The sequence below is a fragment of the Vanellus vanellus genome (genome assembly GCF_965231255.1).
Source record: "Vanellus vanellus genome assembly, chromosome: 5".
NCBI lineage: Eukaryota > Metazoa > Chordata > Aves > Charadriiformes > Charadriidae > Vanellus > Vanellus vanellus.
In genome coordinates, this window is record NC_138910.1 from 26,734,868 (window position 1) to 26,748,191 (window position 13,324).

The 13,324-nt window shown below is 40.5% G+C and overlaps 1 protein-coding gene across 1 annotated transcript in view; it reads right to left on the reverse strand.

The window, feature by feature from the left end:
• The window catches only part of TTN (titin), a 244,271-nt gene that overhangs the window by 13,528 nt on the left and 217,419 nt on the right, over window positions 1-13,324 (reverse strand). Inside the window, exons 258-278 of the mRNA XM_082483816.1 lie at window positions 12,923-13,225; window positions 12,481-12,777; window positions 11,732-12,019; window positions 11,342-11,641; window positions 10,932-11,234; window positions 10,459-10,764; window positions 8,571-10,337; window positions 8,179-8,475; window positions 7,331-7,618; window positions 6,939-7,238; window positions 4,794-6,860; window positions 4,398-4,700; window positions 4,011-4,316; window positions 3,626-3,916; window positions 3,204-3,503; window positions 2,790-3,095; window positions 2,235-2,540; window positions 1,853-2,134; window positions 985-1,578; window positions 610-897; window positions 174-473 (exon numbers count right to left, since the gene is read on the reverse strand). Coding sequence (XP_082339942.1) covers window positions 174-473; window positions 610-897; window positions 985-1,578; window positions 1,853-2,134; window positions 2,235-2,540; window positions 2,790-3,095; window positions 3,204-3,503; window positions 3,626-3,916; window positions 4,011-4,316; window positions 4,398-4,700; window positions 4,794-6,860; window positions 6,939-7,238; window positions 7,331-7,618; window positions 8,179-8,475; window positions 8,571-10,337; window positions 10,459-10,764; window positions 10,932-11,234; window positions 11,342-11,641; window positions 11,732-12,019; window positions 12,481-12,777; window positions 12,923-13,225 — 9,792 coding nt within the window. The remainder of the gene's footprint in view (window positions 1-173; window positions 474-609; window positions 898-984; window positions 1,579-1,852; window positions 2,135-2,234; window positions 2,541-2,789; window positions 3,096-3,203; window positions 3,504-3,625; window positions 3,917-4,010; window positions 4,317-4,397; window positions 4,701-4,793; window positions 6,861-6,938; window positions 7,239-7,330; window positions 7,619-8,178; window positions 8,476-8,570; window positions 10,338-10,458; window positions 10,765-10,931; window positions 11,235-11,341; window positions 11,642-11,731; window positions 12,020-12,480; window positions 12,778-12,922; window positions 13,226-13,324) is intronic.

The window sequence follows — 13,324 nt, forward strand, 5'->3', positions numbered from 1 at the left end:
GCATTTTTCTCCGGAAATATAACAAGACTACTGTGCATCACAATGTACCATTTTATTTGGCAAAAGGAAGTAGTAACATCTAGAAAAATAGTATCTATATGTGGATATATAAGCCCCTTTAAATGTATCTTTTTATTTTTAAAGGTAGAGAATAAGCAAAAATTCAGACTTACGGATTCTGCTTTTGCATTCGATAATTTCAGACTGCAGGTAAGATCCGATTCCAAAGCGGTTTGTAGCAGCCACACGGAACACGTATTCTGCACCTTCAACAAGCCTGGTGAACTTAAACATTGTCCTGGTTACTGACTCTGAAACTGGCAGCCATCCAGGACGGTGAGCATCACGCTGTTCTACCACATAGCCGCTAAGAGTAGCTCCACCATCCAGCTCAGGTGGCTCCCAGGAGATGGTTACATAATTTGAATCAATTTCATCAATTCGAATAGGTCCAACAGGTGGTCCAGGTTTGTCTAGGAAAAAAAAAGAAAATTAAAAGACAAAAAAACCCCAAAAAAAAAACCGTAGAGAAAATGTGGAATCATATTGCTGATGTAACAAAGTTCAGATGGAGAAAGGTCTCGGACAATTATTTTCATAAATCCTTACCAAGGATTATAACCTTTATTGTATCAGTAACCGTTCCAGTTGTGTTCTTCAGTTCAAGCGTATACTCTCCAGTGTCATGTATGGTGGTCTCACGCACAGTTAATTTAGACATTTTGGCAGCAGTCTCAATTTTGATGCGTTCTGATTCTTTTAGTTTAGAACCAGCAAAGAACCATGATGCAGCTGGAGGTGGTCGTCCTTCAATTGGAATGGCTAACTCAATGGGCTTGCCAGCAGGTACATGAATTGTCTTCTGAGGTATTCCAGTGAAGTCAATTGTTGGTAGAACTAAGGAAAGCACATCATTGATATGTTAAATATCCATTTTATAAATATCATGTTCATTTGGTGTTCTTTTCAACAGTAGATACCTACCTTTTTGGTCTTGTACCGTCACTGCTGTGACAATCTCTCGTGGTTCTGACACGCCCTTCTGATTCTGTGCTCTGACCCTGAACAAGTACTGTTCACCTTCATTGAGAGAGATAATTGTATGCTCGTAGACGGTAGGCTTCAGCGTCACTACCTTCAGCCATCTTTCTGTTCCAGCTTTGCTGGCCTCAATAACATAGCCAGTCAATCTGCTGCCACCATCATGTAGTGGTTTCTCCCATGCAAGAGTAACAGTTGATTTAGTGGTGTCAATCACTTCAAGTTTTTGTGGTACCATGGGGACATCAGATACTAGTACTGCATCAGATGTTTCACAAGCTTCACCAATGCCATAAATATTTTCTGGTAGTACTCTGAAATAATACAAAGCTCCTTCTAGAAGTCCAGTAACTCTATAAAATGTCTTGCTGCATTTGGTAGTGACAGTCTTGTAAGCTCTCATGGAAGCTTCACGTTTCTCAATTATATAATTGTTGACTGGGGCTCCACCGTCAATGGTTGGAATATCCCAAGTAAGTGTCACAGAATCTTTTGATACTTCCTTAATTCTCACTGCAGCTGGTGGACCAGGTGTATCTAAACCAAATAAAGAAACAAATATTTTTTTTCCTTTCGGATCCTTTCCATTTACAGTCTGCATAAAAAACCCAAAGCTGGGATTTGATTTACAAAATAGCACAGCTTTAGAAACTATGTATTTTCCTTTGGATTAGATTGTTTCTCTGACTTCCAAAGCAATCTCATGTTATTTAAAATGCAAACTTCCATTGGAAACTAACGACTTTCTTACTCCTGAGCAAAGTGCATTAAGAGGGATGTGATGCCCATATATAATTGTAGCAGTACTTACCATACACTTTTACCGAAATAGTTGCCGATTTTTTTCCTGATTGATTTTCGGCCTCAATGACGTATTTTCCAGCATCATACCGATTAACTTTATCCACAATAAGCAGAGTGTAGCTGTCTGTAGTATCAATGATAGCTCGACTTACAAGGTCAACACCCTGCTTGCTCCATGTGATTACGGGAGCAGGTCTGCCAGATACAGACACCATCAGGCGCAGGGAACCACCAGCTCTGACTGTAACGGTCTTCTTCAGATCATCAGCAAGCTCAAGCTCAGGTATTTCTGATGAAGGGTGTAAGAAACAGGAAATTAGTTAACCTTTTAGTAGTTCTAAAGGAAAATGTAATTATTCTTTAAAATATACACTAAGTCTTCAAGTTACCTATTCTTTCCACGGGTTCTATTTCTGCTGATGATTCACTAAATTCACTCATACCATTCACATTTGTAGCAGCAACTCTGAATTGGTATTTCTGGTTTGTTTTAAGACCAGTCACGGTGAACTCAGCATTCCTCAGAGTGGCAGTTGTATGTGGTCGATACCACTGTTCCGTACCTTCTTCTTTCATCTCAAGAACATAGCCTAAGATCTCAGCACCACCGTCATACGTGGGCTTTGACCATGCCAAACTTATGCTGTGTTTAGTAGTATCCACAACTCTTGGAGCTGAAGGTGGTGCAGGAGTATCTTTGAAAAAGAAGAAAATGCATTTCACAGTGGTGCAGGAAACATTTTACAGTTAAAAATGATTTCTAAACAGCTAATGCCGGGAAATGCATTTAAAATGCACTATGACCGCTTTTACATTTATTCTAATACTAATTAGTTCAGTGAGATCATACGTAGTTTTGGGTATCTTAGTCAAAGTGTCAATGTGGGTTAGTGCTCCATCATTAGAAATAAATATTAAAATATGTTTTAAATGGGGTAACTTACATGATGGTTCTTTACATAACATGTATTGTGAAGCTTCACTAGGCTCACTGTTCCCAGCAGCGTTCACTGCAGTGACACGGAACTGGTACTGGCTGCCTTCCATGAGACCAGTGACTTTCAGTCTGGTATCGTAAACAGTGTAATCTCTGTTCACGCGTGTCCAGCGCAGACTTTTCCTTTCACGTTTGTCCACAAGGTAGTCCTTAATCTCACTGCCACCATCTGATTCTGGTGTTGTCCACTGAATAATGATATGTTCCTTGCCGACACTCACTTCCTCAGGAGCACCAGGCTGTGTTGGGATAGCTGTTTTTTTTTTTTAAAAGTGAAAAAAAAATTGTTATTTAACAATTTATTTATCTATGAGAAATATTCCGTAAGTTCTGATGCAGAATGGAAGGTAGTAACACTCACTGAAAGCATTCCTGGCAATCACAGGTTCTGTTTCAAGTGGAACACCTGGTCCATATTTGTTGGCAGCTCTCACGCGGAAGATGTATTCGTTATTTTTAATAAGTTTTGTTACCACACATGATAAAGTCTGGCATTCAGCCTCAACAATAACCCAGTGAAGTCTGCTGGTTTCACGCCTTTCTACGATATAGTGAGTGATTTGTGCACCTCCGTCTTCCTCTGGAATGTTCCATGCCAGAGTACATTTTTCTTCTGTTACTCTGCTAACAGTGATTTTGCCTGCGCATGGACCTGGTGAATCTGGGTAGAGATGAAAATAAGTATTGTTAATAGCAGCTAATGAAAAGCCTCTCACTCTTATTTAAAAGAATGTGGGGCTTTTTTAGTATACTAAGTATGAATGTCAATCATGGGATACATACCAAGCACTTTGACAAGAACAGAAATTTGTTTCATCCCACTGGCATTTTTAACTGTTAGAGTATATTTTCCACTATCACTTCTGTCACAGAACTTGATAATTGCAATGGCTCGTTTGCTGGTGTATTGCAGAGATATCTTTTCACATAGATCCAATTCCCTGTCACCTTTGGACCAGAAGACTTTTGGTTCTGGTTTCCCACCAACAGCCGCATCAAGAACAAGATCTGATCCAGCCCTAATGGTCACAACTTCTCCCTGCAATCTGGCATCGAGTTCAGCCTTTGGTGGTGCTGTCATAAGGAAAAAGAGATTAAAACCAAATTACATGACAGTACTAAAAATAGAACATTATGTTTTCAAATGTTCCAAGTGAATATTTCTTACAGTATTCATCTTTGCAAATGACAGCACCAGTTGATTCAGATCCTTTGCTAATCACACCAGCAGCATTCTTTGCTAGTACACGGAATTCATATGCTTCATCTTCACTAAGAGCTGTCACAGTAAAAAAGTTTTCTGAGACAATGGTATAATTGCATTTCAGCCAGCGTCCATCACCAGATTCATTATACGGTTTGCGTTCTACAATATATCCAATAATTTTGCTTCCACCATCATAAAGGGGTGCTGACCAGCTCAGAGACACTGTAGATCTGGTGACATCTGTTACTTCTGGTCTTCCTGGTGGATCTGGAGGAATAAAGCAGACAAATGAGAAATGCAATTCTATTTTAGCTTCAATAACAGCCTAACTCTAAAAGTAATACTTACCAACTGGATTTTGAGCCACTACAGGTCTGGAAGCTTCACTAGCTTTACTAACACCCGCAGCATTTAGAGCATATGTTCTGAATTGATATTCTAGGCCTTCCACCAATCCCATGACTTTGTAGTTGCATTCAGAGCATGGCACTTTGTTTTCCTTCACCCAAAGGATGGTGTTGCGCTCCTTCTTTTCAACCCAGTATCCAATGACTTTGCTGCCACCATCATGATAGGGTTCCTCCCAGCGAATGGCCATGGCAGTTGCAGACACCGAATAGACTTCTGGCCTTGAAGGTGGGCTTGGTGGAACTAAACACAAAAAAAGATGTGGACGAAAGTGTTAGTTATAACAAATGACTCGGTCAGAGGAAAAGAACAAATTTTGAGAAGTGTTTCACTTACCGAATGGATGCTCAGCAACTATTGTTTTTGATTCAAGGGGTTTGCTGACACCAAATCTGTTTTCTGAGCTTACTCGGAAACTGTACTCCTGGTATTTTGTGAGATGAGTGACTTTGATCTGTGTACGTTTCACACTGGAATTTACCAGCTGCCATGCTGTTGTGCCAGATTCACGTTTCTCTACAATGTAGTTTGTAATGTCACTGCCACCATCATCTTCAGGTTCTTTCCAGGTCAACACACAAGATTCAGCAGAAACAGATGATATTTCAATCGGGCCAGTGACAGGACCTGGCCTTCCTATGACTACCACTGTGACAGTAAATGTTTTCACACCAGCAGTGTTTTCAAGTGTGAGGTAGTATTTACCAGAGTCACCTCTCATACTGTCCTTCACAGTCAGTGTGGTTCTGTCTTTTGTTGTCTTGATGGTCACCCTCTCAGTTTCCTTAAGCCTCATCTCCTCAAGCTTCCATGTGACTTTTGGAGCTGGGCGCCCACTGATTGGTATATCGATAGTAAAGGTGCTTCCAGCCTTGCATGTTATGAGCTGTCTGCTTATGTCACTGAGATCCGCTGTTGGTTCAATCTGTGGCTCCTTAATAATAACAGAAGAGAAAGCTTCTCTTGGCTCACTATAGCCAGCATCATTCTTTGCCCTGACCCGGAATTCATATTCAGTGTTCTCCACAAGACCTTCAACAGTGAAAGTAAGTTGTTTGGTTTGTCCAGCTTCAATCCAGGAGTCAGATCCTTTTTGTTTCATTTCAAGAAGGTATCCAGTGACACGGCTACCACCATCATGATCAGGTTTAAGCCAAGCTAAAACTACAGAAGATTTAGTTGTGTCGACAATATCTAGTCTCTTAGGTGGAGCAGGTTCTTCTGTGGCTACAACTGGTTCTGTTAATTCACACGGTTCACCTACACCATATTCATTTTCTGCTGACACACGGTAGTAATATGGCACGCCTTCTGCCAGATCAGTGACCTTAAAGATTTGTCGAGTGCATTTTGAACTCACCACTTGCCAGCTACGACGGCTTGCTTCCCGTTTTTCCACAACATAGTGATGGATACGTGAACCTCCATCCAGAACAGGAGCATCCCACATTAAAGTAATAGATCTGCGAGTCACATCTTTAAATGTAATAGGACCTGGTGGACCAGGCGTGTCTAAAACCTTGACAGTAAATGTGATAGACTTACTTCCACTGTTGTTTTCCACAGTAAAGACATACTTGCCAGCATCATTTCTATTGCATTCCTCCACAGTCAGTGTGCTGAATGAATCAGTTGTTTGAATGTCAGCACGCAAGCTAAGGTTAGCATCTGCTTTGGACCACACAGCAGTAGGAACAGGCCTTCCAGAGAAGGCAATAAATAGACGAATGCTTGCACCTGCTCTTACAATATGAGTCTGCTTGAAGTTTGCATCAATATCAATTTCCGGAGCAGAAAGCCTGTCCACGGTTTGGACTGAAGCAGAAATTTCACAACTTTCTCCTTTGCCAGCACCATTTACAGCACTAACTCTGAATTTATAGTGTTCGCCTGCCTCCAAATCAACAACGGTATATTTAGTAGCAAGAACAGTCTCTGCATTTACTTTCTGCCATGTTTCGAGATCAGCTTTGCACATCTCAATGATGTACCCAATTATTTCCATGCCTCCATCAAAAACTGGCTTGGTCCACTCTAAGCTTACACTAGTCTTTGATGTATCCGTCACCTTTACAACATTAGGAGCACTTGGTGGACTGACTGGTTCTCTGCATTTAATCAGCTTTGAAACGTCACTTGGAGGCCCAACTCCTGCAGCATTTTCAGCCATGACATGGAATTCATACTCATTGCCTTCAATAAGGCCAGTTACTCTGTATCTGTTCTCAGTAATGGGCCTCTTACTGGATACTTTAACCCAGCGCATGCTCTTCTTTTCTCTCCTTTCTAGAATGTACTCATTTATCTCGCTTCCGCCATCTGATTGTGGTCTTGCCCATGTGAGTGTGATACTGTCTCCTGTTACGTTGGTAGGCTCTGGAGTTCCTGGTGCATCAGGGAGAGCTAGAAAAAGAAAAAAGTAATTAGAAAAACAAGATGGTAACTCCACAGTTATTTCTAGAAAATAAGGTGGAAACTTACTGTAAGGTATCTGTGCAGTAACTGGATCAGACTCCAATGGTCTGCCAACTCCAAATTTGTTCACTGCAGAGACACGGAACTGGTACTCGTTGCCCTTAATTAATTTAAGTGCAGTGTAGCTGCAAGCTTCGCATTTGTCTTCAACTAATGCCCAAGCAATCCTACTGGTTTCACGTTTTTCAATTATGTAGTGGGAAATAGAAGCAAAACCATCATTAGCTGGGGGCTCCCACCATAATGTGACTTTTTCTCCAGTAATGTTTGTGAATCGTATTGGTCCACCAACTTTTCCTGGTGTGTCTGCAATTTTAAAGGTTCAGAATTACAATGTGCTGGCATTTAGAATAAAACAGTATTTTAAAATAGTATGCTGAAAGGGTTTTGGGCAGTACCTTGTACTCTGAAGGTAATATCTTCTCGTTTAGTGCCTGATGCATTTTTGGCTTCTACTGTGTATACTCCACGATGATCCCGGGTAGCATCTCTAATGAAGATTGTACTATGTCCAATAGCTGTAGTTATTTCTATATTCATTATTTTGTCAATCTCCTTACCATCCTTAAACCATGTCACTTTAGGTACTGGACGTCCTTTGATTAGAGCTTTAAGTCTAATGCTCTCTCCAGCTTTAACAGTAAGGCCTTCAAAGTGCTCAGGGCCAAATTCAATTGTTGGAGCAACTGAAAAAGGAAAACATAATTCAATTCCCATATAGCTAAATATTGTTGCTTGATACTCTTTTTAATGTACTAACTATATTGTCATATATAGAATTCTTTCACTCAGAAAATGGCATTCTCTAAAAAGCAGTTATTACATGAACTATAAACTTATTTTTCCTGTAAGCACACAGTACATCATATTAACAATAGGTGAAAGGCACCATTAATATATGCTGTTACAGTATGCCAAGCTACCTGAGGCACACTTTCATTTCAAAATTATTCAGTGCATCAGAATATTGCAGTCCTTGATTTCTTTCCAACTTTGCTGCTGCTGCGTATCCAACACAAATGTAAAGTGCCATTTCTTTCAGCAATTGATTACATATGTCTGCCAGATTTGGGTCTTTAATTTAGACTCTCCCACCTTGGAGCATAAACAGAAATGTTCTGAGTTGACCGGAAGGACCTCAGTCACACGTTTTCCCCCCCTTGGCCTCCCATTTCCAGTCAGTACGTCCAGAAGCTCTAGCTGGTTTTAGTACCCGAATACAAGCATATTTAGAAATAATTCTTACTGTTTTCATCTCTGGTCATGATATAGCCTGAAGACTGTGAAGGTGGGCTGATTGTACCAACTGCATTTCTTGCAAGCACTCTGAATTCGTATCGGTCGCCTGAACTGAGTCCTGTAACTGTATATTGGCATTCGCTGACATCAGTAAAGTTACATCTGAGCCAACGGTCTTCACTTCCTTGACGTTTCTCAATGCTGTAGGCCACAATCTTACTGCCTCCATCACGCAGTGGGGGAGTCCATTTAAGGGTGACTGTTTCCCTGGTGACATCAATGTAATCAGGAGTACCAGGTGGGTCTGAAAGGAAAATAATTAAAATTTATTTTTATTACTGCTCAACGTAGCGTATAAGACAAGAATTTTCTTGGATGAGTGATTGATCATTCACTCACCCACTGGAGAGACTGCCAAAGTAAATTTGCTGGGCTCGCTAGCTCGGCTTAGACCTGCAGCGTTTTCAGCGTATACTTGGAACTGGTAATCCAGGCCCTCAAGCAGTCCGGTAATCCTGTATTCTCTGCTAGATATTAACGCAACATTAACTTTCTGCCACAAAATACTGTTTCTTTCCTTCTTTTCAACGTGGTATCCGATAATCTCTGAACCACCATCATAAACAGGAGCATCCCAAGATATGGTCATTCCATCAGCAGTTATGTTGTATACAACAGGCTTGCCTGGGGAACCTGGTGGTCTAAACTGATGCTTGGCCACAACATCTGCTGAGACAAGAGGTGGGCTCACTCCATATCTGTTTTCTGCACGAACTCTAAACTGATATTCAGTGTCTTTAACAAGGTTTGGTACTTTGAAAGTTGTTCTTGCAGCGCTTGAACACACCAGCTTCCAGTTCATTTGTGAAGTTTCTCTCTTCTCAATACTGTAGCCAGTAATTTCTCCTCCTCCGTCATCTTCAGGAGCTTCCCATGACAAAACTACACTATCTGCTTTGATTTCATCTAGTCTTAAAGGTGCTTTTGGCTTAGAGGGAGGGCCAAGAGTGATGACAGTGATTGTGAATGTTTTTCTGCAGACAACATTATCAAGAATTAAACTGTATTTGCCACCATGCTCCTTTTTCACATTCTTGATGCTTAAACTTATCTTGTTTTCGGTTTTCTTGAAACGAAGATGTTCAGTTTCTTTAAGAGGGAGGTTGTCCTTGAGCCAGCTCATTGATGGCTTGGGTTTACCTTTATAGGGTAATTCAATGTGCAGGTTATGTCCAATTCTTACTGCAATTTGACCTCCAGGAATATCAGAAAGGTCAGCTTCAGGTGTTATTATATGTTCTTTCACTGTAATGGGTCCAACAGTAACACCATCACTCATGCCTTTTTCATTTTTAGCAAAGACTCTGAATTCCATGACAGAAAGCTCTTTAAGTTTTTCAACTTCAAATTCACAGCTCTTGCTTGTGCCTGCATATGTCCATTCTTTTTCTTCCTGAAGCTTCTTTTCAATAACGTAGTCCGATATAATGCTACCACCATCATAGTCAGGTTTGCTCCACTGCAATTTAACAGAAGTCTTTGTAGAATCTTTCATGGCTAGGTCTTTTACAGGTCCAGGTATGTCTGCAGCTTTCACGGGTTCAGCTGTCTCACAAGGTTCACCAAGTCCAATTTCATTTTCAGCAAGAACACGGAAGAAATACGCAGTCTTCTCTGACAGGTTAGTTAGCTTAAAGGTGGTGTGAGAACACTTTGTTGTTACAGCTGACCAGGCCCTCTTTGTAGCATCTCTTTTTTCAACAATATAATTTGTTATTTCAGAACCGCCATTAATGAGAGGTGGCTCCCACACCAGTGTAACTGTGCCACGAGAAACATGCTTAAGCTGTAGCTTCTGGCAGGCAGATGGCGTGTCAAGTACTTTTACATTCACAAATGATGATTTTGCTTCTCCAACTCCATTTTCAATTGTAAGAACATATTTTCCTGTATCGTTTCGGGTAACCTGAGGAATAGTAAGTAGCGTAGATGATTCCGTGTTCTGGATGATGTATCTTTCATCAGTCCCAAGATTCTTGTCACCCTTTCTCCATGTGACTGTTGGAGGAGGTCTTCCTTTGAATGGGATCATTATTTGCACATCTTCACCTGCTTTAGCAACTATAGAGGTCCGTAGAGCAACATCCAGATCAATCTCTGGTGCCACTGTGGAAATAAGTAAAAAATAAGTAAAAAATAATAGTGCATACTTGGAATGCAAAATAAGAAATGCTTTGAAAAAAAAACAAAACAGAGAAAAGTGAAAAATCATGGAAATGTACAGTACCAAGAATATCTTTAGCTTGAACGGGTTCCGTCATTTCAATAGGCTCTCCTTGTCCAGCACAATTTATAGCAGACACACGGAAATAATAATTAACACTTGGCTGAAGGTGGGATACAACATACTCAGTTGTTCTCACTTCTCCCTTAGTACTGACTACAATCCATTCTTGCTCTTCACCTTCCCTTTTCTCCACCACGTAGCTGGTAATTGGACTTCCTCCATCATAAGCAGGTTTAATCCAGCCAAGGGTGACAGATGTCTTGGTTGTATCCACAACCTTCAGCTTTGTTGGTGAGCCTGGCTTATCTGTAAGTGATAGTTTACGGGGGAGAAAAATAAATCAGAAGCCATATTTACAATTAATCATAAAGAGGAATAACATCTGCCCCCAGTTACATTGGTGCAATCCCATCCTAATTGCGCATTCTCCATTGATTTCTAACCAATGAGAAACACTGAATATGGTTTCTTACCAACAGGATCTGCGGCTTTGTAGAAGTCAGAAGCTTCAGAGAACGGACCTTGTCCAGCTGCATTGACAGCACAAACTCGGAAATGATATTCGCTGTTTTCAGTCAGACCTGTTACCTTCTGTCTGGTGTCCCGAATGGTTTCTTTAGTAACCTTGAACCAACTCAGACTCTTCTTGTCACGCTTCTCAAGAAAATATCCTGATATTTCACTGCCTCCATCAACAGTGGGCCTATTCCAGACAACAGTCATAGAATTCTTGGTTATCATTGTGACTTCTGGTACACTAGGTGGTCCAGGTGTAACTGAGTAAAAAAAAAAACCAAAAACAAAAAATGTCATTAGATCAATACTACTTACAAATAATACACAAAACAATTTAGTTTCATAAGTTATTCTGTCTGTTTCTTACCAAATGAATTTTTGGCTGTAACGGGTTCAGACTCCAGTGAATCACCAACTCCGAACTTGTTGACACCACGGACACGGAACACGTATTCATTTCCTTTGATGAGTTTTGTTGTAGTTATGATACACCCCTCCAGTTTTTCAGAAATTAAAGACCATACAACTCGACTTGTCTCTCGCTTTTCGACAACATAGTGTGTTACAGGTGCACCACCATCATCTGCTGGTGGGTCCCACATTATTGTAATCTTTTCAGCAGTGACTGTCTTAAACTGTATAGGTCCACTTGGGGGTCCTGGCTTGTCTGTGGAAGGCAGAAGAAAGATGATGTTAAGTATTTATTACTGAATTATCATTGTTTAATATTACAATACAGTTGTATCTCAAGACATACCAAGTATCTGTACTCTAACGTGGGCTGATGCTGAACCCATGGCATTCTTCAATTTTAATTCATAGGTGCCACTGTTGAGTCGAGTTGCATCCTTGATGAGTATAGAAGCAAATTCTGTTGTGTTTTCAATAGACACTACTGCACTGGTTTGTACCTCGTTGCCATTTTTGAACCATTCAATTGTGGGTATAGGCTTGCCCGAGATGCCTAGTTTTAGCTTAACCGAAGTTCCTGCTTTATATTTCACCACTTCTGTATATTCTGGTGGCACATCGATTTCAGGTGCACCTTGAGAATAAGTTAAAAAAACCCTTGTTTTAGACTTGTATTTGATAAAAACAAAAACGTTTGTACTTTTTTTAAGCTAATAGTTATAGGCATTTTACAGTCACAGATCAAAGTAAAGATAGCATATGTAACTTAAATCATAAACCTAGAACAAGTTAAAGGTAATCCTACCAGGCACAAAAGGCAACCATATGTATAAATATAGCCACTTTGGCTATGGGGCATGGGCAGATTTCTGTGGCTCAAAGAATAAACATACAGTAAGACTTTAAAAATGTAGATACAGCCAGAGATGTTCATTACAATCATGCCCAAAGAGCTCACAGTCATTCAAGCTTATTGAATCAATCACTGTAAACCAGCTTTCCATATTTAAAAGACTACAGTTCTACAAAACGATGCTGCCTTTAAGCTTCTTAGTACCACAAAATGGTACTTTTATATCATTGCAAAACACTTACCGTACGTATCAACACATGTGATGGGACCCACAACATCTGAGGGATTACTAATGGAACCAACAGCATTCTTAGCAAAGACACGGAATTCATAGCGGGAATTCTGTGTCAGACCAGATACTGTGAACTGAGTCTCAATAACATTGGTGAAGCTAGCTTTTGTCCACCGGCCATCTGGAAGATCACGCTTTTCTACGATGTATCCAGTGATCTTGCTACCACCATCAAATGCTGGCTTCTGCCATGACAGAGTGATAGCAGTCTTGGAAATATCTGACACACGAACGTTTCTTGGTGGTTCTGCAGTAGGAAACATAAGAGTATTGCTAATGATCCAGCTGTTCTGGATACCGGCTTACTGTACAGGACAGACTATCCTAGGGAAAAAAAAAAAAAAAGCACTACTTAAGTGGCTGGGCTTCCTTACTTTCTAGGGAATACGTACCACAAGCATCAATTGCAAGGACTGGATCAGAAGGATGACTTGCTTTCCCAACGCCAGCTGCATTTTCTGCATAAACTCTAAATTCATAGATAAGGCCAGCACTGACGGTGGTGACTTTGAAGTGAGTTGTGCGAATGAGGGTCTTGTTAGCTTTCTGCCATAATATGCTATTTCTGTCTTTCATTTCCAGATGGTATCCCATAACTGCATTGCCACCATTAGTGACTGGTTCATGCCATGCAACAGTAATAGTCTCTCGGGTGACATTTGTGACCCATGGTGTGGAAGGAGGGCCAGGGGTTGCTGATGATATAAAAAGAAGTGATTAATTGTTAACAAAAATTATATTTTCAACATCAGAGCATTAAAACATTGACCTATAGCATGAGAAGCATATTACTC